Consider the following 22,275-nt stretch of genomic DNA (forward strand, 5'->3'; position numbering starts at 1 on the left):
AAAGCTTGTCTATGTTTCATGGCCAAGGAGAGAATGTCAAACTAGATGGGTGAAACAATTATAAGGTTCGTAGAACTTGCTGGTTTTTGAATGCCATTGATAAATGGTGTTGAAGGGAATTGAAAAGTAGTTTGTTGGTGCACATTGATGACTCGTTTCAATTGCTTATTTAAGAAGTATAATAGAAGCAAAAGGCAAGTTTCTCCCAAAAGTATCGAACCTTTATTTTAGAATTCTTTCATTTAGATCCCTAAACTTCCGTTCTTCCTTTTTACTAAAAGAAGTTATTTTGCTAAGCAAATATAAAAGAAGTTCTATTATCCCTAAACAAATATACAACAAATATTACTTTTTTTTTCCACTATTGTGAAGTTGTATCCAACTAAAAAATCACATTCCACTAAAGGCTAAAAGTGATTGGGTTTTATTGTTGAAAATTATGTGTTATTGGAATATACTCGTGATACATAATTAAAGTGTTCAGCTGTGGCGCTACTAGTGCAAGGAGAACTGTCATTTTCTGAATTTTCTTTAGAACAATATATGCAGTTATTTAAATACTTAGTCTACTATACTGTGGATAAGTTTTATCAACTACACAGACAATGCTGTGAAAAAAAAAAAAAAAAAAAAAAAAAAAAAAAAAAAAAAAAAAAACACTACAGACAGACACACTCAGTGACGGATCTAGGTGGAGGCCAGGGTGGGCCAATGACCCCCCTCAATTTTTGAAAATTATTTTTTTAACCTCAAATTTTATATTTTTTTATAATTTTACTCCTAAATTTTACTAATAATTATGTTTTTTACCCAAATTTGTAAGTTTTTTTTCAATAATACCCCTCCTAAAAAATATTTCTCAAATTTGCCCCCCCTTGATTGAAACCCTGCAGTAAAAAAAAAATACATAAATAAATATCAGAAATTTTACCCCAAAAAATGTTCACAATTCCACATAATTCAATCCAATGTATGTGGATTGTGCCCGCAGTCCATAAAACTCAGAAAATCAGTTTTTACAGTTAATATAGTTAAAACCAATCATTTCAGACTGACAGTGCTTTAAGTTTCTATATATAGAAATAAGATATCCCTCTTTTCCTTGAAAATTCGATGTCATTTTGTACATCATTTCATCGACTCAATTTCAAAGGAAAATCTATTGAAATCCAATCTCTCATCAGTTTTCTTAATCAACATGTACATTTTTGAAAATTAAATGCAAAAGAAAATGGTAAAATGATTAATTATAAAAAGTCACAATCTTAAAGGTATACAGTTTTGAATTTATTCAATGTCAGAGTTATTTTATAAGAAGAAAAGCAAGCAAGTATATCTTATTTGTTCACTTGCGAAGCTTCCCAGAAGTTTGGTAGTGTTATTCGCACAACACGTTGGGTTGTTCGTTCCAAATTTCCAATCTGAGAGACCCTCCTTTGGTTTCTCCGACAATTCTTATACCATTCAAAACCCATTTTTCCTTGTTCTAAGAGCAAACTCAACAACAACAACAACAACGAATAATTTTTTTATTTTTATTTTGTTATCATCGATTCAACAATTCCCGGTCATTTACGCTAATTAATGAGGTATGTAAACTTTCTCTTAATAATTTCGTTCAATTTACAATCGCTCTAGCTTACTCAAAGGCTTTAAATTTCGTTATTTACTATGTTTGGATTCCTTGTTTGAATTCCGATTACTAATTTTTTTTTAAGGTTTCTGTTAATTCAATCGATCTGTTCTTCGGTTCGTTGAGAGCTTTATTTTTTTTTTCCCCGGATCTCAGCAATAAGATCATTCTATTCTGTTCAATACGAACAAAAAATTTAACATCCACAAACTGAATCACCACACATACACAGATATGGAGCTAGGTCACGAGAGAGAATCGGAGGAAATGGAGCGAGAAAGCTCGGCGGAGACTCCGCTGAGAGAGTCTTATCACCTCGCCGGAGCGGTGAGAAAGAAAGCGTACATCTTCGACGGAGCCGGAAACTTCTACAACAAGGAATGGGACTTATCGGAGGGACAGGGAAAAGAGTTCTGCTGGTACCACGTGGAGCTCCCAAAGACCGGGAACCAGAGGCTCTCCGAGTCTGCGCAGTACCTGATCGCAGCCCTTTGCCCGCCCTTAAAGCTCCAAGACATTCTGTCTCTGATCAGCAACGGCCCGTTCTGCGGCCACGTGGACGGAGCCCTCGTCTTCCGGGTCAACTCCCCGGGCCCCGCCTCGAGCGACTTCACGTTCCGCATCGCCGCCCGCGTCAGCGAGAGCTCCGTGATCACGGTGTCCCTGGGGCGGGTCCCGCGGCTGGGGTTCTCGTCGAGGGTGGGTCGGTCTCTGCTCTCCGAGGTCCCGAGCGTCGAGAGCAACGGCGGGGGAGAGAAGGAAGGGACGGTGATCAGAGAGCACGTGTTGGAGTTTTTGCTCACGATGAACCACTCGGAGGAGGCCGATAATCCGGTGCCGGAATCCGTGTCGAACCTCGTCGTCCACGTCATCGACACCCACGTCGACCAGCTTCAGGATATGGTCACCAAGCTCGAGTTGGAGCTCGATGCCGTGGAGCTCGAGTTGGATAAAGGTCATACAAAAATTTGTGTTTTTGTGTGATTTAACCTTATTTAAGCTTGAAAGTGTGGGGATTTGAGTTCAATGTTGTAGGAGGGAGTTTTACTGATATGAGCTTTTTTTTTTTTTATAGATTAGTAAAGATAAATGGACTTGAAATAGAGCAGTACATCTGAGTTCTTTCTTGGCTGAGTTGTGATAATCAACAAACCAGTGTCGAAAGAACTTTGATCAGTCAGTAATATCATATTCATGTGACCTAAATCTTTGTATAAACCTGTGTGAAAATAAGGGGATTTGAAGCTTTGTACTTGATGAATATTGGTGGTTAGATAGGATAGATTTTGTGGCCTTCTTATCGTTGCCATTTGTGCAGTTAGTCTTGTTGAGTTGGTGCTAAAGATAGTTCTGGGTGAGAGTGATACGTTAGGCAATCGGTAAAGCTTTTTTTTTTTCCTTCTTTTTTTGTGCCTCTGAAAGTTGGAAATAGTTATATGATATGATGATTGACGAAGATTATTGTAAGAGAATAAAATTCAGTGAATGTATGGGAGATCAGAGGGGTGTGAAAATAAAGCTAAAGTTTTTTTTTTTTTTTTTTCCTTTATGGTTTCTGATCTCAGGTGGTTTTGCTTTGAAGAAACAAATGCTAGACGATAGACGATTCCCCAAAATGCATCTTAACCTGCAAAGACTACTTCAGGTTAGTTTTCGGTCCCATTTCTCTCTTCTGTTAAGTATATTCCATTCCATACCTGAGTTTTGGAATGGAAAGTCGGTGATACTTCACATAGTATCAGAGCCTTAAAAAACATTAATCCGTAGAAAATGAAACCCGGCCAATATGAGTGGGCCCGGAAAAAATATCATTTGAAGAGACATCTCACTTCAGAAAGATAAAAGGACTTCACAAATAATTTAAGATCATGAGTTACTTTATGAGGGTGAGTTCTGATCTCATTTCCATCTTCTGTCATATATTCCATATCCGAGGATTGAGATGAGACCCCATGTTTCCTCATATGGTATCAGAGTCCAAAACCATATGATTTGGAAAAGTTAAATGGACTTAAAACAAAATTTATAATACTATTAGTAACTCATTCATGTGGGTGATCTGTTTCATTCAACTGTGGAGAAGAGACAGATTAAGAAGTTTTTGTTTTCTTCTTCTTCTTCTTTTGTGTGCTGAACATTGAATCTGAGTCTCTTGATAGTTGAGTGTATTTTTTGGATGAGTTGTGATAATCAGCAAAACAAACCAGGCGTAGAAAATAATTTTGATCAGTCAGTAATATGATATTCATGTGACTTAAACTTCGTTGCAAGACAGTAGTTACTACTTGGACTGTGATCTGATTGAAGTCTTGATTTCACCGAATTCAGGTCATTGCTCACGGGGAACAAGTGTTTCCTCGAGTCAAAGAAAAATCTTCATCGAAGCATTGGTTTGCCACCGAAGATATCACGGCTCTCGAGGAATTGATCGGACGGTTGAGAAGGCTCAAAGAAAACGTGGGGTTCATAGCGAACCGCGTCACAGCCCTCCAGGCCGGCCTGGACAGCTGGCAAGCCGAGCAGATCAACAGAAAGCTCTATTACCTCTCGTTCCTCTCCATAATCTTCCTTCCTCTTTCGATCATCACCGGAGGTAAAAAAAAAAATCCGTATAAATTCTCTTTTCAGGCAGTCAAAAAATTTCCCACCTTTTGACAAAAAAAAAAAAAAAAAAAAATTGAAATTTCTTTCAGTTTTTGGGATGAATGTTGGAGGTGTTCCGTGGACGGGACAGAGAGACCCGAAAATAAAAGACGGGTTTCGAAATGTGATGTTGGTATGTGTGGCTATGTTGTTTCTGGTTCTTCTGTGCTTCATTTTCCCGCTCCTTTATTCCCGAGTAGCTGCGTGGCAGAGGAAAAGGGTTTTGAAAAGAAGTTGGTCTCTCAACCGAAAGTCGTTCCTCAAAAGAACACTCGGTAGTCCCTCCCAGGAAAGAGGGGGTTACCTTAGGCTTTAAGAACCCAATTTCAACTATAGAGAAAAAAAATGTAAGTGCTATTTTTGTTATTTTTTTTTTTTTTTTTTGGGTAATCTGACTTTCAAATTTTATTTGGACTCGAATATATAACAGGTTCTTTTGTTTCCCTTTTCTTTTTTTAACCGGGAAATTTATTGTATTTTTCAGTGACAAGTTTGGTTATCCGAGCTCTTTGTTGACGGCTGTAACTCTATCGGTGTAAATCGAATAAATCGATTCGGAGTTTTTCTCTCCTCATTTGACTGGATTTTTTTAGAAAGTGCAAGGCTTTGTAGTTTAAGGGGGGTGAGCTTTATTCTTTTTACACTATTTTTTGTTTTCTTTTAGTTCCTTGCATTTCAAGGAAAGCTTGTAACTTGTACAGCGTTTCTTTATTATCCTTCGTTATCTGTATAAACACTTTGAAATTCTTTATTTAATCTTTTTACAAAGAAACCAATTACAAGAACAAAAAAAATAGTGTATTTATCTCGATGGATCATATTCGTATACGTATCTTAGTTGGGAGCCTTGCGACTTTTCAGCACTTCAAATATCATTATTTATATGCAAGGGACAGGCAATTTCAATGTAATTTATGAATGGGATTTTGTTTAAAGAAAATGTATCATTTTGAAAAAGTTATATAAAACTATAATTTGAAATTAATAAGTAAACATTTGTAGATTTTCTTAATTTAACTTTGTAACTAATAATAATTATACTTGAATTTATTTGGCATACTATTTCAAACAATTAATTCTCCAAATACCGATTAAAATGTTTTAATCACATACAAATACAATATCCAATGTTTACCTTTTTTAACCAGCTAGTATTTTCTTTGGCTAATTTTACTTATTATATACAGTTCTCTCTCATCTTTGATTTTTTTTTTTAACTGTTTTAACAAAAAAAAAAGTTATAGGGCCGAGAACTGGTCAACAAACCTCAGCCATCCGTCCACGTTATCAAGTTCTTAAAGCCACAAATTGAGTCGAACGACCGTCGTTTGCTCTGATTTCTTGCACGAGAGGAAACTCTCTCTACCGAGAAACATTTTTAATTAGATCTTAAAAATTAAATTTATTTTTCATATACATTAAGTGTAAATTTATTTTAGACAAAAATACTTGTTGAACCTCAAAATTAAATTTATTTAGACACGAACTCTCTTAAAATAAAATAAAAGAACTCAATGAGACGATGCGATAGCCATATAGGGATTAACAGGTGTCTACAAAGAGATTATAACTTTTCTACTTTGTATAAAAAAAATATTTAAAGTGTTATTAGTAATTACATATAAAAAAATCAATAAATTATAAATTTTAATTAGTATACATATTATTCAACCACCGATAATAAATCGCTATTTGACGAATTCAATTTTAATTCACCCACGTACTTGATTTCTTGATCATACATATAATCGTGCGGAGCAAAGAAGGATCAATAAATTCTTTTATTTACTTTTTGTATGTAAAAAATTAAACTACAATAATTTTATCAGATATTAGATAAAAATAAAAAGTAAACTTAAGGACATGAAGTCATTTCTATTCAGCTCTAGAAGCTTCCACAGCCATCTTTCGCAACCAGAATAGTCGGTATATAAAAATAACAAAAAATTCGCTCTCTCCAAAAACCCTAAACCCTAAAGCCATTTCTTCATATTCTTCGTCTCCGCAAAACCTTCGAAACCCTCGAAACTCTCAAATCTCTCCCATCAACCGGCCATGGCCACTGCAGCTTTGCTTCGCTCTATTCGGCGCCGAGACGTGGCTTCCGTACCTCTCTCAGCATACAGATCTGTACGCAATCTACACATACAATTATTTGTATTCATTTCTATTGTGATCTAATAGCTGATTCTTGTTCAATTTATTCATAGTCTTAGATTATGATACGGGTTACGCCGTTTGATTGATTTGTTGAAATTTAGCCACGTTTTACAAGTCTTCGTTTCCTTTCTACGAGATTCCATTTCTCAAACTTCCAACTTTCGGCTCAATAAATTGATTTTCCACCCTAATTTGTAATTGCAGTGGAGTGATGTGTATCAGTTGGTTTTTTAATCCTTGTACGTTTATTTTTGTAGAGTATCTTAGGTTTTGGTAATTTTCTTTTCTGTGAGGGTTATGCTCTTGTTTGTGGTTTTGTTTTTGGTTATGAGTAGCCTGATTAGTATTGATCAAGAGTTTCGTTTGTTTTATCGATTTGGTCAAAATTATTTTTTACTTAATACAAATACCAATATGGTAAATTAATACTTTTCTGACTATTTGATAGAAGAAGTTGTTGAGATATGGTGTTTATGTTTGATCATGTATGGCAGTTTGCAAGTACCGTAAAGCCATCCCATCTGGGCCAGAAATGGGGAAGCTTGGCCAGGCCCTTCAGGTAAAATGAAGATTTTTTTTCTTTTACTTGTACTGTTTATTTTCTTTGAGGATGGGATTTGAATGTGTGTTGATTTATGATTGATGCAGCGCAAAACCCGCTGGTGGTGATGTGATTGGTATCGACTTGGGTACTACCAACTCTTGTGTTGCTGTCATGGAGGGCAAGGTAAATTAATACTTGGGAGATCTCTGTGTGTCAATGTCTTCATTTCCACATGCTTATATACCTCTTTTTCGTGTGTATAATATTAATTGATTCGACTTTTTTTTTACAGAACCCCAAAGTTATCGAGAATTCTGAGGGAGCTCGAACCACTCCGTCAGTGGTTGCCTTCAACCAAAAGGCAGAACTGCTTGTGGGTACTCCGGCGAAACGTCAGGCCGTGACAAACCCGACCAACACAGTCTTTGGAACCAAGCGTTTGATCGGAAGGCGCTTCGAAGATCCTCAGACCCAGAAGGAAATGAAGATGGTTCCTTACAAGATTGTCAAGGCTCCGAACGGAGACGCTTGGGTCGAAGCCAATGGAAAGCAGTACTCTCCGAGCCAGATTGGGGCTTTTGTTCTTACCAAAATGAAGGAAACTGCGGAGTCATACCTCGGAAAGAGCATTTCGAAAGCTGTCATCACTGTTCCTGCTTATTTCAATGATGCTCAGAGACAAGCGACGAAAGATGCCGGTAGAATTGCGGGCCTCGATGTTGAGAGGATCATCAACGAGCCGACCGCTGCTGCGCTTTCCTATGGTATGAACAACAAGGAAGGCCTCATCGCGGTCTTCGATCTTGGTGGTGGAACGTTCGATGTTTCCATTTTGGAGATTTCGAACGGTGTTTTTGAGGTTCTTTTTTTTTCCCCACTATCTTTGTGTGTCTTTATTTTTGTCTATTCTTGTACTTACCGATACAACCCAATGCTAGGTCAAAGCAACAAACGGTGACACGTTCTTGGGAGGAGAAGATTTTGACAACCATTTGTTGGACTTCTTGGTGAACGAATTCAAGAGGAGCGACAACATCGATCTCTCAAAAGACAGGCTCGCATTGCAGAGACTTCGCGAGGCAGCTGAGAAGGCCAAGATTGAGCTCTCGTCGACATCTCAGACAGAGATCAACCTTCCGTTCATCACCGCCGATGCCACCGGAGCCAAGCATCTCAACATCACGCTCACGAGGTCGAAGTTCGAATCTCTCGTGAACGACTTGATCGAGAGGACCAAGGCGCCGTGCAGGAACTGCTTGAAGGATGCCAACATCTCGATCAAGGAAGTGGACGAGGTCCTTCTCGTAGGAGGTATGACCCGTGTGCCTAAAGTTCAGCAAGTGGTCACCGATATCTTTGGTAAAAGCCCAAGCAAAGGAGTGAACCCCGACGAGGCTGTGGCTATGGGTGCTGCGATTCAGGGCGGTATTCTTCGCGGTGAAGTCAAGGAATTGCTTCTCCTTGATGTTACACCTCTCTCGCTTGGAATTGAGACCCTGGGTGGTATTTTCACCAGACTCATCAACAGGAACACTACTATTCCAACAAAGAAGAGCCAGGTATAGTGCCCTATCCTTTCTGAGTACCGGTAATTCGCTGAGAGCGACTGAAGTCTATAGGTATATGGTGTTCTTATGATGATTATGATCATTCATTGTAGGTGTTCTCAACCGCGGCGGACAACCAAACCCAAGTCGGAATCAAGGTCCTCCAAGGAGAGCGAGAAATGGCCTCGGACAACAAGATGCTCGGAGAATTCGAGCTCGTGGGAATTCCTCCGGCGCCGAGAGGCTTGCCTCAGATCGAAGTCACCTTCGACATCGACGCCAATGGCATCGTGACCGTCTCCGCTAAGGACAAGGCCACAGCGAAAGAGCAGCAAATCACAATCCGATCGTCCGGAGGACTCTCCGACGACGAGATCGACAAAATGGTTAGAGAAGCCGAGCTCCACGCCCAGCGGGACCAGGAAAGGAAGGCTCTCATCGACGTCAGAAACAGCGCCGACACGACCATCTACAGCATCGAGAAGAGTTTGGGCGAGTACCGGGAGAAGATTCCGGCGGAAGTTGCCAAGGAGATCGAGGACGCCGTGGCTGATCTGAGGAAGGCCATGGAAGGAGACAATGCCGACGAGATCAAGGCCAAGCTCGACGTCGCCAACAAGGCAGTATCGAAGATTGGACAGCACATGGCTGGCGGCTCCGGTGGAAGCTCCGGCGGAGCTGACGGCGGTGCTCCGGGCGGCGATTCCCAGGCTCCGGAAGCAGAGTACGAGGAGGTCAAGAAGTGAGGTTAATTTCATTGTCGGATGTTCTTGTTACGAGGTTTTATTCTGGTTTTAAGATTTTTAAAAGAATTTACCAAAATTTTTGTTGTAGGACGAGAGGTCCTTAACCTTTTCTTTTTGTATCTAAAATGTTTGGGAGTTTTTGAGCTGTATTAAGCCACTACTAGGTAGTTCAAGTCGGTTAATCCACTATGGGTTTTTGTTTTTATCAAGGCCAATAACTGATAAAAAGAAGCATATTTCTCTATATTGAGAGAAGAACACATAAAAAAAAAGCTTTAACTTTGCTTTCAGTTTTTTATTTATAATAATCTTTACCTTGATGCGTTAATTGCTACGTGGGAATCATATTTATATTTGAGAAATTTTATTGTATGTCAAAGTTATTAAAATATCCAGAATGAATTTGTTACTTCAAAAATATTTAAAAATAAATTTTTGTTTTTATTTTAGACAGAAATATTCTTTTAATCATGGCGTCATATTATATGGTGAGAAGAGTAGTTTCTTTCCGATATAGTGGCAAAAATCTATTTTTAAATATTTTTGAAATTGCAAGTCTAATCTTATATTTTGTTAATTTTGAGTCCTCGTAATTAAATTTCTCTTACATTTTCTGATCATGGATTGTTGTAAGGCTTCACGTTAATCCCACCCCTACCTAATGGACTGTTGTAAGGCTTCACGTTAATCCCATCCCTACCTAGTATACATGTTTACATTTTTTTTTTTTTTTTTTTAAAGAAGCTACTGAGTACTGAGCAGACCCAAAGTTTCAAGTAACCATAGAATTATCCTTCCAATACTGCATGGAAGTAGCAATATTAGCAAGGGGGATTGACATTTTTAGGAGTAAAATATGGTGTTTGGATCGGAAAGTTTGGACTTTTGGTTTTTTGGGGAGTTTGCATGACTTTTTACAAAAAGAAATTCGTCATATTTTGGGCCATCTGTAAATGGTATGGGGTTCAGACAATGATAATGGTGGTTGAACTTAAATGGAGGGAATTCGGGTTTGCGATTTGTGATTTGGGGTTCGCGATTTGGGTGTTTGCGATTTGAGGGTAAATTATTTAGGTTTAGGTATCAACGCACCCACAAAAGAAGAGATCATGGGAGAAACAAGAAATTAGAGATGGAGGTGAAGATGAACGTGAAGGAAAGAGAGGATGACGGTGTAGGAATCGGCGATGATTTCAGTAGGCGTTGGTTACGTTGAAGAGGTAGAATGAAGCGGTGGAGAAGGAAATGAATGGTCGCGAGAGAAAGGGATTTTATATAAGGAACGTTTATACGAAAATAGGGAAACAAATAGGAACAATAGCATATTTGTAAATGTATACCTAAGATTCAAATGACTACTCTTATATGTACAATTTTCAAAAAAGATAGTAATGTGTCAAAACACTATAATTTACTCTTAATTGTGATTTTATAATAGAAAAGTTATGTTCGCTCACGACATACTCGTTCATAGCTAGATTAATTATAATATTGTCATTACCAAACAATTTGGTGTTTTATTTGTGTGGAAAAATATCAAAAATAGTCATTTCAATATCTAATTCGTATTTTACAAATTTTTTTATTTAGTTTTTCAAGACTGAATTTCTAAAAACTAGGGTGCTGAATGAAATTTAATAACCGAGTTTGAAATGTTATTAATTTTTTAGCAATATTGAATATCAAAATAATGTTTAATTATTCATGGGTTATTGACGAAAAAAAAATCCGTAGCTGAAGTAGTAGCAACACTTAACGAATCCAAGACCGTCTTACTACCACTAGTGACACCATCAACCAAGATTGGAAAAGAACTTGAACCTTAGCTTTTCAAAATTAATAACGCTTTCAAGTGTAATATTTTAAAAGTAGCTGCTATTTCAAATTCTTTCAAAAATAATTATTTTTCAAACGGTAATTATTAATTTTTCTTCTAAATTAAATTATAAACAATTAATAAAGCTAAACAGAGTTCAAATGTTTTTTTAATTCAAAATTGTAAACAATAAAAAAATAAATCAAGAAAAGTGCTTGTATATACAACTAAAAAAAGAGTCAACTTTTGGATTTCAATAGCGTTTAATCGTCTAAAGCCCCAATTTAAAAAGGGACCCAGTTTGATTTGGCCCATTGATCTTAGGCCCAAAGCCAATTGCTTAGCGAGGAGACCTAAATGGCGTGGCTTTCTCTGCCTCGTCTCATCTCTGAACCCTTCCTCTTCCTTTTCCTCTCTGCGTGGCTCATATAATCAGCCGTTTTATTCTGTAGCCAAAAAGAGCTTTGGTTAGGTTAAATTCGCATGCTTTTTCGTTTTTGATATAATAATATGTAACTTGATTACTGGTGCTCTTGTGCTTATAGTTCTTGTATTGTACTTTGTTGCAGAAGTTTTAGCAAAAAAAAAAAAAAAACGGTGTTCAAGAAGATATATCTTTGTTGAGCTGATATGGGCGGCAAAAAGAGAAGCTCTGAATCTGTAGAAGCTGAGGAAGGTGTTACAGTAGATACTCGTGGAAGTGAGGTTGTATTGAGCGATAAAGAACCTAAGAAGAAGATGAAGAAGGAAAAAGGAAAAAAAGAAAAACCCGAGGAATCGGAAGCGACGTCTTCTGTGTTGCCGATGGAAAGGATGAAGAAGAGGAAAAAGATGGACAAGAACAGGCGTTTCAAAGCTTCCAAGAAAGACGAGTCTACCAAGGTGAAGAAAATCGAAGTCGAAGAACCGAAACTCGACGCACCCGAGTCGTCCAGCAACTCATTCCCCGAGTTTCACATTGGCGTTTTCAAGGACTTGGGTTCGTCCGATTCGGCCCTGAGAGAAGCCGCCGCGGAGGCCTTGGTCTCGGAGTTGCAGGAAGTTCAGAAAGCCTACGACGGGCTCGAGGACAAGAGCTCGGTCGAGAGTGGCCTGAATTTGGAGGCCCAAAAGGACGATGGGCTCAACGATTGCGCACCCTCTTTGAGATACGCTGTTCGTAGGCTAATCCGTGGTGTTTCTTCCTCTAGAGAGGTGTGATTTTCAACCTCTCTGGAATCTAGTACTAGGAACTAAGATGTCAAATATATCTATAATCAGACATTTTTTTTTTAAATTCTTTTTATGGCAGTGTGCGAGACAAGGCTTCGCACTAGGGCTGACGTTATTGGTAGCGACAATTCCTAGTGTTAAAACGGACTCTCTGCTGAAACTCATTGTTGATTTGATGGAGATAACTTCATCGACGAGAGGCCAGGTTTGACCTTCTGTTCGCCTCGACCAATTTTCTGTCGAGCATCCTCGTTTAAATCTTGCGCTTAGCTTTCTGTTGTGCATTGCAGGACGCGAAGGAGTGTTATCTGGGTCGTTTGTTTGCATACGGGGCTATTGCCCGATCGGGGAGGTTGGTCGATGAATGGGTTTCGGATCGAAGCACTTCTTACATTAGAGAGTTCATCGGTGTTATCATCACCCTTGCTGCCAAAAAGCGATACTTGCAACAAGCTGCCGTGTCAATTCTCCTGGATCTTGTTGAAAAGGTTCAGATATATTTCATGCATAGTATTAGTTTTTTTCTTTTTCTTTTGGCGGTAGATATCATGGAATTTTTTTACTAGTGGAGTGACTGTCCTTGCCGATTCAATTTATAATTCTGAATTCATTGGAGTATCGGAAATAAAATGGGGACTTGGACACGCTTGCCCCATTTTTTTTTAGCCAAATTTATTCCAAGTTTGTTTCGAAATCGATGCTGCTTCTAGTGTAAAGTTCTTTGTAAATGTAGTGGAGAAAAACATGAAAGGGTCATCATTCTAAAAGTAGGGTCATTTATTTCTCCTTCATTTTCGACTTCATTTTGCTCTGCTTGGTCTCTTGCTTTTGATAACCTACTCTTTTTTTAGATTTTTGCTGCTTTGGGTCACCTGTCACTTGATTATTCTTGATTCGGGAAAACTTTATCATGTGGTGTTATCTTCGTTGATTGGCTTGTATACAATCTTTAACACGGTTAACTTATATTGCAGATGCCTATAGAGGCCTTGACAAGTCATGTGCTCGAAGCTCCAGGGCTTACTGAGTGGTTTTCTGAAGCTACAGAAGTTGGGAATCCCGATGCATTACTTCTGGCTTTGAAAATCCGTGAGAAGGCATCGGTTGAAACACCTGTGTTTGGTAAACTTTTGCCGTATCCTTTCTGTGTCAACAAACTTTTTTCCGCCGAACATCTATCCACTCTCGCTGCTTGTCTGAAGGTATAATACAATAGCTATTTGTATGTTATGTGCTCTAAGTCAAAGAAGTAGTGAATATAATTTTGTGAAAGTAAGTACTCAATTTTTTTTTTTTTTGTTCTCTTCCCTCCTGGAATTCAAACAGGAATCAACCTTCTGCCAACCCCACGTTCACGATGTATGGCCTTTTCTGGTAAATATTCTTTTACCAGAGAGCCTTTTGCAAACTGAGGATGCGATGTCTGTTTCAAGCTCGTCGAAAAAGCACAAGAAGAACCGCAAATCTAGTTCTTCGGAGGAAGAGATTGCAAAGAATTTGCAATGTTTTATTGAAGTGGTCATTGAAGGATCTCTTCTTCCATCATCGCATGACCGTAAGCACTTGGGGCTTAATATTCTGCAGCTTCTCTTGCCGAAACTTCCCGCGTCTCTCATCCCTGTTGTTTTGTCATACAAACTCGTCCATTGTCTTGTGGATATTATGTCTTCACCGAAGTCGTGGCTGTTCAAAGTTGGTCAGCATTTCCTCTCCGTGTTATCCGATTGGGTTAAAGACGACGATGCCAAAAAGGTCGCTGTCATAGTAGCTTTACAAAAACATAGTAATGGAAAATTCGACAGCCTTTCAAGGACAAAAACGATCAAGGATTTTATGACAGATTTTGGGACGGAATCGGGGTGCATTCTGTTTGTTCAGAATTTACAGGACATGTTTGTCGATGAAAGTCATCCTTCCGAGGAGCCTTCGGATCAAAGCCAAACAACAGATGACAATTCAGAGATGGGTTCAAATGAAGACAAAGACCCATACGGGGCACTAGGAAATCCCGACTTTCTGAAAACTTGGATTGTTGAATCCTTGCCCAGTATATTGAAATGTTCGAAGCTGGAGCCCGATTCGAAGTTCCGTATTCAAAAGGAGATTTTAAAGTTTTTGGCTATTCAAGGTGTTTTCACTGCCTCTTTAGGCACCGAAGTGACATCGTTCGAGTTACAAGAGAAATTCAGGTGGCCTAAAGCTGCCACTTCCACTTCTCTCTGTAAGATATGTATCGAACAGCTTCAACTATTGTTGTCAAATGCTCAGAAAGTAGAGGGGTCGCGTGCTTCGTCGAGCAGTGTTGAGCCTAATGATCTCGGGTCATACTTTATGCGATTCCTCAGTACATTGCGCAATATTCCTTCCATCTCTGTCTTTCGTCCTTTGGAAGAAGAGGAAGAAAATGTCATAAAGAAACTGCAAGCCATGGAAACTTCTCTATCTAAAGAGGTACGTTTTTACTATCTCGAGTTACTTTTGTAATTTGGTTGTAATAGGTTTGGTTCTAGCGTTCAATTACTAGTCTACGTGCCAGAGTGGCCATTTCTTTTCTCACCGAACAATCGAAATCTCTTTCATCGCCAATTTTCTCAGCTATTTTCAAATGATTTAAATTGCAGGAAAGAAATTCTGGATCGAGCAGCGATGCAAACAGACTGCATGCATTACGATACCTTCTAATCCAGTTGCTTTTGCAAATCCTCCTTCACCCGAATGAATTTTCCTTAGCCGCCTCAGAATTAATTATATGCTGTAAAAAAGCTTATCCTTCTCCGGATCTTCTCGAATCTTCCGGTGAAGATGAAAGTGACGACGCCGCACCCGCTGTAATGGATGTGTTAGTGGATACATTGCTTTCTCTGTTGCCACACTCCTCTCCTCCAATGCGAACTTCTATTGAGCAGGTTCTTTTTTTTTTACATCTTATTTCATATTTATTTCACTTTGAGATCTGTATATATTTCCCGTCAGATATTTACGTGTATATATATATTTCCCGTCAGATATTTACGTGTATATATATATATTTCCCGTCAGATATTTACGTGTATATATATATTTCAATCTGTCTTTAAAATAGGTTTTCAAGTACTTCTGCGATGATGTCACGGTCGATGGTCTGGTTCGAATGCTGCGGGTAGTAAAAAAGAATCTGAAACCTGCTCGGCATCAAGTTGCCGGGAGTGACAATGATGAGGAAGAGGACGAAGATGATGATGAAGAAGATTTTATCAACATCGAAGAAGACGAGGTTATTGATCAGGCCGAGGCAGGTGAGCGCGAGGAACACACGGATGACTCTGAGGCCGTAGTTGAGGCCGAGGAAGCTGATGATGATGATGATGATAAAGAAGCCTCAGAGGATTCGGATGAGTCCGATGGAGGAATGGATGATGATGCTATGTTCCGAATGGATACTTATCTTGCCCAGATCTTTAAAGAACGGAAGAACCAGGCTGGGAGTGAAACTGCTCAATATCAACTTGTGCAATTCAAGCTTCGCGTTCTTTCATTGCTAGAAATTTACCTGCATGAAAATCCAGGTAATCTCTTTGAATAAGAGAAAGCTCAAATTACTTGTACTTTGTTGACCACGTCGCTGTCACTTTGATTATCACGATTGGTCGATAGTCAAATGTGCGTAGTGTAGCTGGAATTGTACTCTTGACTGCACTAAAAAGTTTGGGATGATTTAAGCATCTTCTCATTAGTTCAACACACTGCAAATTATTAGTGTTCCTAAAGAAAAAAAGTGAATATTTTTCGTACAAGTTATCGTGATCATTATTATTTTCTTATTTTTGGTTGTGTGTATGTGACAGGCAAAGCACAGGTGCTTTTGGTGTATTCGAATTTGGCTCAGACACTCGTTAACCCACAGACCGCGGAAAGCAGCGAACAGCTTTGGCAAAGAATATTAGGGATTGTTCAGAAGAAGATACTCAAAACAAAAGAGTACCCAAAAGGCGAAGAAATCCAACTACCCACTCTTGAGTCTTTCTTGCAGAAGAGCCTGAAACTGGCAACAAAGCAGATAAAGAAGAAGAAGCTCTCGGGAAAGAAGCAATCGGCGTCCTTGAACCGGCAGAAGATAATCTCTTCCTTTGCTCAGAACTCAACCTTCTGGATCCTCAAGATCATCGATGCCCGGAACTTTCCGGAGCCCGAGCTTCAAAGGGTCGCAGAAATTTTCAAGGGCGTATTGGTCGGGTATTTCGACAGCAAGAAGTCGAAAGTGAAGCCGGAGTTTCTGAAGGATATTTTCAGGAGGAGGACGTGGATCGGTCGCTCTCTTTTCGGGTTCCTTTTGGAGAAGTGCAGTGCCGCGAAATCCGAGTTTCGGCGGATCGAAGCCCTCGATTTGGTGACCGAAATCATGAAGACGATTGGCCCGGCCGAGGGAAGTGGCCTCCAAGAGCTCATGAAAAGCCATCTGAGTAAAGTTTCGAGCTTGATAGAGGTTTTGGTCGCCAATAAGGCCGAGAAACAGTCGAGAAGAGCTGAGGTAAGGAAATTCTGTGTCAAGATCTTTCAGACCGTAACGACGCTTAATCTCGCAAAGCCTTTTTTGAAATCGTTGGACCAAAATTCTCATGCCCTTTGTGAGTCCCAATTTGGTGATCAGTTTAGTAGTCTCAGTAAGCTTTAATAAGGGATGTAATACTATTTTTTGACTCGCCTGGCTTATGCTACAGAGATATATCTCTTGTTTTTTTTTGTTTTTGCTTTTGTTTCTTTTTTCATGTAATAGAAAGGAGATAAGAGACCGACGTATCTCCATTTTTGTTAGCTTAAATTAAACTTATTTTTTGCTTTAACCATTTTGTTGGGTTTTAGAATTCTTTCCTTGCAGTTCATTTATCTTCTTTTCTTTATATAGTGTTTGTCAACGTGAGTAAATTCTTTGCGTGATACGAAAACAATGCTTATTCACTGGCTAGGTGCAATAAACAAGGATTAATTATACATCTGCCTCTGTATTCTGAGTGGAGTTTTATTTTACCACATGTTTTTTCACGCGTCAGTTTCGTCTCCTTAAATGTTGAAAACCTTTCATTTACCTTCGCCACGTATATTTTATTTGCTTTAAAACATTCACTGTATGCCAATTTGAAGAGCCAACAACCATGCACGAGCACGAAGTTTCTTTGTTCATTATTCCTTCCGCGTTTGCCCCTCTATTGTTGCCTTGAGAATTAAGTTAAGAACAAAAACTAGTATTACTTTTATTTCACCAATCATTAACATGCACAAGTACATGAAAAATCAAACCAAAATTTAAATGCGAAGTTGCTGATTGCGGAGTCAACAACCAAAAGCTTCAAACACAAAAATTTCTATACTTGCCCGGAATTCATATGTATGTGCTTTAAAAGAAAACCATTTCGTGCTTTTAGTATCGCCCTCAAAGTCAATTGAATGGGTCTGTTTTTTCTTTCTTCTTTCCTGACCCGACATTACACTTTTCGTCTTTATTCACACTTCGTGGAAAAAGCCCTTTGCACATCAAGAGAACGACCACACCATGACAAAAACTAAACATCCAAAGTGGGAGTAAAAAAGATGACATTCCATCACCATCAAAACACATGGTCTCATAGGCTCTTTATGCACAAACTCGTCACCTTTTTTGGTTGGCTGGACCATCTAACTTTAAATAATTCCTATAAATTGCGAGTAGGGACATTAACATAAGACGCATCTAATTGGGTGTGTACCAAGTCACCCAACTGGGAAATGACTTGGTTGTAACGTTTCAAACCAACACCATCATGAACTCCAATCACAACCCTTGAAACTTCCATACGGATAAAATACTAATACGCATTCATTCCTTTCCTTTCCTTCCCTTTTGAAGCATCGAACAATGAATAAAGATATGGCTGAAGGAGTCACCAAGTCATACGTGGGTATTATTAATAAGAATAATGATTTCCTCTAGCTAAAGACAAGTCATCGTCCAACAGCGTTCTCTCAACCGAAATCCATTTAAAGCGTATTACCTTATATTGTCTCTATTTTTCCTACTGCTTTTCACCATTTCTGTTCCTTTTGTTTTTGTTTTGATATTTTCGATATAATAAATTAAGTGCAAAAAAGAAAGAAGATGAAGGGACACATGGAAATCATGGCAAGCACAACCAATTACTTCTGTATGCTGTAAAATGCTGTTATACAATATTAGTCAACTTCTCATTCATCACTTCACTAGCTTTACGCCTTTACCTACATCTTCATCTCTACAACTATCTCTATCTCTAACTGTTACAAATCTGCCTTGCCTTCTATTTAACATCTCAAGACAGAAAAAAAAAGGGGGTTGCTTTACAATTTCAGAGTGTCCACATTAAGTGAGCCAACCACCACCGCTTTGAGACCAACACTTTCCCACAAAACTGCAATGAACAGAAACAAATGAATTTCGTCATCGGCAAAAAGTATTCATTAACCAATAGCCAGGCCTAATTGTGCTCAAAGAGGTTATAATGAACTTTTACCTCAGAAAAATCTCAGCAGAGCCGTAATGAAACAGCAAAAAAGACCATCTCTTGTCTTAGTCAGTCATGGGAAGAGCAGCGAGGCGATTTGGCTTATCATCATCCAATTCAACGCCTTACTACTCAGAGAGACCCAACACCAAACTGAAAAGTTTCCTCTCACGAGTGGGCATTATCATCATCTGAGTCACTCCCCGAACTGCTTCCCGAGTCCGAACCTGTTTTTAACAACCCCACGAAAAAAAAAGCAAGCAAACACAAAGATCACGTTCTGATCGACTGGGAGTTCGTCAACCCTGAGAACAGAGGGATCAGAGTTGTGTTATACCGCTTGAAGAGGATGAATCGCTGCTATCGCTGCTCGAGCCGCTGGAGCTGCTGCTACTGGCGTGGCCTCCTCCGCCGGCCCCGACCACAGCGCCGTCACCGCCGCCGGAGACTCCGACCCCCAAATCTTTATCATCCTTCTCAATCTCCACCGGAGGAAAGCTGCTAACTGGCAAGTCGTCGCCAATGTCAACATCATCTTCATCACCGGCTTCGCCTTTCTTAGGTCTCTTGGGCTCGGCCATGGTAGCCATGGAATCCATCCTCTCGCTCAATGCAGATTCCCTCTGATCAATTAAAATCCAAACAGAACATAATTCAGTACATACTTCAATCTCCCGCAATGTAACAGAGGGGAAAAAAGTTATCATACATACCACGTGGGATTTGCCCGAGGAGACATTGTTGGGGACGAGGTTGGTCATGAGAGCTTGCCTCTTGATCTTGCTGACCATCTTCTTGTAGTTGGTGACGAGGCGGTCGAGCTCCCAGAGCGTCTCGGTGTCGACGGCCTCGATGTCGAGCTCGATCTCGTCGCCGTCTTGCTTCAGATGCCCGTTCCTCTTGCTGATGATCTGGACCACCTGTTCCATCTTCTCCTGCGGCAATGTCTGGAGGCCGACGCCGAGCTTGTGCTTCTCCTCGATGCTCATTTCCCTCTTGTTCGGGTCCTTCGCCTTTGGCTTCGGCTGCTTCAAGGGCTTCGCCACCGGAAGGGAACGCACTGGTGGGGACGGAGTTCGAATGGGGGACTGAACCACCGGCGGTGAGTTTGGAATCGGGTTCGACGAGCTCGCCGGAGCCGGAGGTGGTGGTGGCAGAGCTGGTGTTGGAGTTGGGATCGGGGCTGGACGAAATGCTGGTTCGGGCTTTCTCTCTTCGCGCTTCTTTACCGGCCGCTCTGTCTCCGTGTGATCCCACGAGCTTGCTTGAACTTCGTAGGATCTATCGGCCGCCAGTTTCTCGGCCAGCGGCGCAAAGAGCTCTTCGAATCGCACGAGGAGTTGCTCGGCCATTGTGTGGACTTCGTGGCCTTTGGGATTGTAGGCCATGGCGTTCTGGAAGGTTAGTCTGACATCAGATGCGAAATTGGAAACCGAAGAGTAAGAATTCCTGGAAAGATTAGTCTTGACGGTGCCAAGATCCATCGGACGCTTGATTATGTCGTTGTAGTCGTGGAGACCCATCCCGATCACGTCAACGGGCTTGTTGAAGACCCACGCGTGCTTGTGCTTCATCAATTTGGTCATCAATTGGCCGCAATTCTTCATCAGGTTAGGGTTTTCGTAATGAGGCCGCTTCGATATTGGGGGAGAATCTTTTTGCTGGTGATTCGTACTCGCCGGAAACGGCCTTTTCGAGCCAGAGAATTTCTTGCTCGAATTGGGTTTCTTGATCGGAGGCTGTTGAGGACGGTCGTGGCTGTTCAATTCACCAGCTTCGATTCGCCTCTGCAATTGCCGAATCCGATCCAGCTCTCCAACCAGACGACTCTTTAGCTCGCCGAGCTCTTTCCTTGAACACGTCTTCACGCTGAAGCTCACGTACTGCGAATTACTGAGGCCGACCTCTCCGCCATCGACGGATCGACGATGGTGATTGATCGACGACGCATCATCGGACGCCGTCTGCGTCACGACCGGAGATTCATCGATCTGAAAACCGTTTCTGTTGAAATGGCCGGCATCTCCACCGGACGAAGGCGCGTGGAATTGAAACTGCGACTTCTTGAGGTTCTTGGTAGAATTAGGGTTAGGGTTAGGGTTAGCAAATGGTGCCTTCCCCATGAATCCTGCTCTGGCAGCTCCACCTCTGTGCTTCGGCGGCCAATCGGCGTCTTTCCGGTTGACTAGCACCGCCGAAGCCATCGGAGCACCGGATCGGACTCCGAGTCTGAAAAAATCTTCGCTACTTCTCCGGCGGAGCTCCGGCGAGGTATTTCAGGTACACGGGAAGGGTAACCAACCATGAATGAGCCCGTTCGTGGCCTTCACGCGCCTCCAATCCACCCCACGCGCCGACGAAGAATCTGGGAAAGGAAGGGAGAGAGGATATTGAAAAGAGACAAGCCTCTTAGGGTTTGAAACTACTGTATGGGACAACTTTACCCTAATCTGAGCGAGAATGAGAAGAGGCTATGGACGCTTCTTAAAGGCCTCGAGATCTGCCCTTCCAAATCTCGGGCAGTATCCTGACCGTTCATCACACTCGCGTCTTGGATCTAGCGGCCCGATTCGTTTTCTCTCGTGCCCGCGGTCACAGGCCGAGTGATCTGGCATGGACGGTTTGAAAGCGTCTATTAGCATACGTGGCAAGTTCAGAAGCGTTGGATCATTCAGGGGATTCTGAGATGTTCGACCAGTGCATTTTGATTTGAATTTGGTGCGAATTTAGCGTTCATTTAGCGCTTTCATAAGAAATTAAAAACCATTATGAATTTCTCTCTTTTCCCTGTGGGGTACACTCGGAGATGACGTGGACCGCGAGACCCCAATACAATAGCGGTGACGCGTGGACATTTCGTGAGGGCCTTTTCGTCAGTGTGCGAAAAACGACCGAGTGTTATGAGGCGTGATATTCTTTCTTCCCGGTGGTGGATTACGTTAATACCCTCAGCCGGGAAATTTGAAATGACGACCTAACCCTTCCCACCAATACCCGTTTTTTTCTTTAAATTATTATTGTTTTTTGGCGGGCAGATTTGGCCTTGGAGTATTTTCTTGGAATCTTAAACCATGTAGACATTTCAGCCTAATCTGGAAATAAATATAACTATGGATAGATTGTAGGATCTGGAGTTATCAAAATCAAATGAGGCAGGACATTGATCAATGCAGATTTTGTATTAGATTATTGGTGATTAAGGATAATAAAGATTTGATTAGTGCACAAAATACAATAATCTTTTTCCCAGAAAATAATCCAATTTTAGTTTTTTGGGGGGTGTTTCCAAATGAGAAATTTCATTTTTTAGACTTAGTAGTTATGAATATATTTCAATTAGACCTACTAGTTTAAAAATATAAAAAATTGGATTTTTTTTTTTACCAATTTCGGACGAAAATATAATTGCAATACCATATAATCCATTTTTACAAAAATTCATTCACTACTTATTTTCAAATCTCTCATTTTCTCATCATTTCG

The 22,275-nt window shown here is 40.3% G+C and overlaps 4 protein-coding genes across 5 annotated transcripts; 3 read left to right on the top strand and 1 right to left on the bottom strand.

Moving 5' to 3' along the window:
• The first annotated feature begins 1,299 nt into the window (after nt 1-1,299).
• Nucleotides 1,300-5,111, top strand: LOC149387197 (Magnesium transporter CorA-like family protein). The gene is made up of 6 exons (XM_089624730.1): nt 1,300-1,589; nt 1,866-2,588; nt 3,199-3,278; nt 3,962-4,226; nt 4,327-4,623; nt 4,761-5,111. The coding sequence occupies exons 2-5, from the start codon at nt 1,868-1,870 to the stop codon at nt 4,590-4,592; spliced, it is 1,332 nt and encodes a 443-aa protein (XP_089480856.1). The 5' UTR covers nt 1,300-1,589; nt 1,866-1,867; the 3' UTR covers nt 4,593-4,623; nt 4,761-5,111.
• Nucleotides 5,112-6,184: 1,073 nt separating this feature from the next.
• On the top strand, nt 6,185-9,605 carry MTHSC70-2 (mitochondrial HSO70 2). Its single transcript, XM_089623023.1, has 6 exons — nt 6,185-6,406; nt 6,931-6,995; nt 7,085-7,163; nt 7,273-7,839; nt 7,919-8,539; nt 8,641-9,605. The coding sequence occupies exons 1-6, from the start codon at nt 6,332-6,334 to the stop codon at nt 9,271-9,273; spliced, it is 2,040 nt and encodes a 679-aa protein (XP_089479149.1). The 5' UTR covers nt 6,185-6,331; the 3' UTR covers nt 9,274-9,605.
• Nucleotides 9,606-11,446: 1,841 nt separating this feature from the next.
• LOC149387199 (DNA polymerase V family) lies at nt 11,447-17,121 on the top strand. 2 transcript variants are annotated; one of them, XM_089622510.1, is made up of 9 exons: nt 11,447-11,561; nt 11,659-12,283; nt 12,381-12,506; nt 12,592-12,789; nt 13,276-13,503; nt 13,628-14,752; nt 14,923-15,207; nt 15,384-15,846; nt 16,126-17,121. In XM_089622510.1, the coding sequence occupies exons 2-9, from the start codon at nt 11,720-11,722 to the stop codon at nt 16,950-16,952; spliced, it is 3,816 nt and encodes a 1,271-aa protein (XP_089478636.1). In that variant the 5' UTR covers nt 11,447-11,561; nt 11,659-11,719; the 3' UTR covers nt 16,953-17,121. The 2 variants fall into 2 exon arrangements, with proteins under 2 accessions (XP_089478636.1, XP_089478637.1); XM_089622511.1 differs by having other exon boundaries at nt 11,447-11,556.
• A 1,308-nt stretch (nt 17,122-18,429) lies between these two features.
• On the bottom strand, nt 18,430-21,245 carry LOC149387200 (transcription factor GTE7-like). The gene is made up of 4 exons (XM_089624281.1): nt 19,506-21,245; nt 19,130-19,415; nt 18,802-19,019; nt 18,430-18,699 (listed from the first exon to the last, which is right to left on the bottom strand). The coding sequence occupies exons 1-3, from the start codon at nt 20,994-20,996 to the stop codon at nt 18,961-18,963; spliced, it is 1,836 nt and encodes a 611-aa protein (XP_089480407.1). The 5' UTR covers nt 20,997-21,245; the 3' UTR covers nt 18,430-18,699; nt 18,802-18,960.
• Between the last annotated feature and the right edge of the window lie 1,030 nt (nt 21,246-22,275).

This window comes from Urtica dioica, chromosome 8 (assembly GCF_054948205.1).
Source record: "Urtica dioica subsp. dioica isolate 48M chromosome 8, U.dioica_male_clone48M_v1_H2, whole genome shotgun sequence".
Lineage (NCBI taxonomy): Eukaryota > Viridiplantae > Streptophyta > Magnoliopsida > Rosales > Urticaceae > Urtica > Urtica dioica.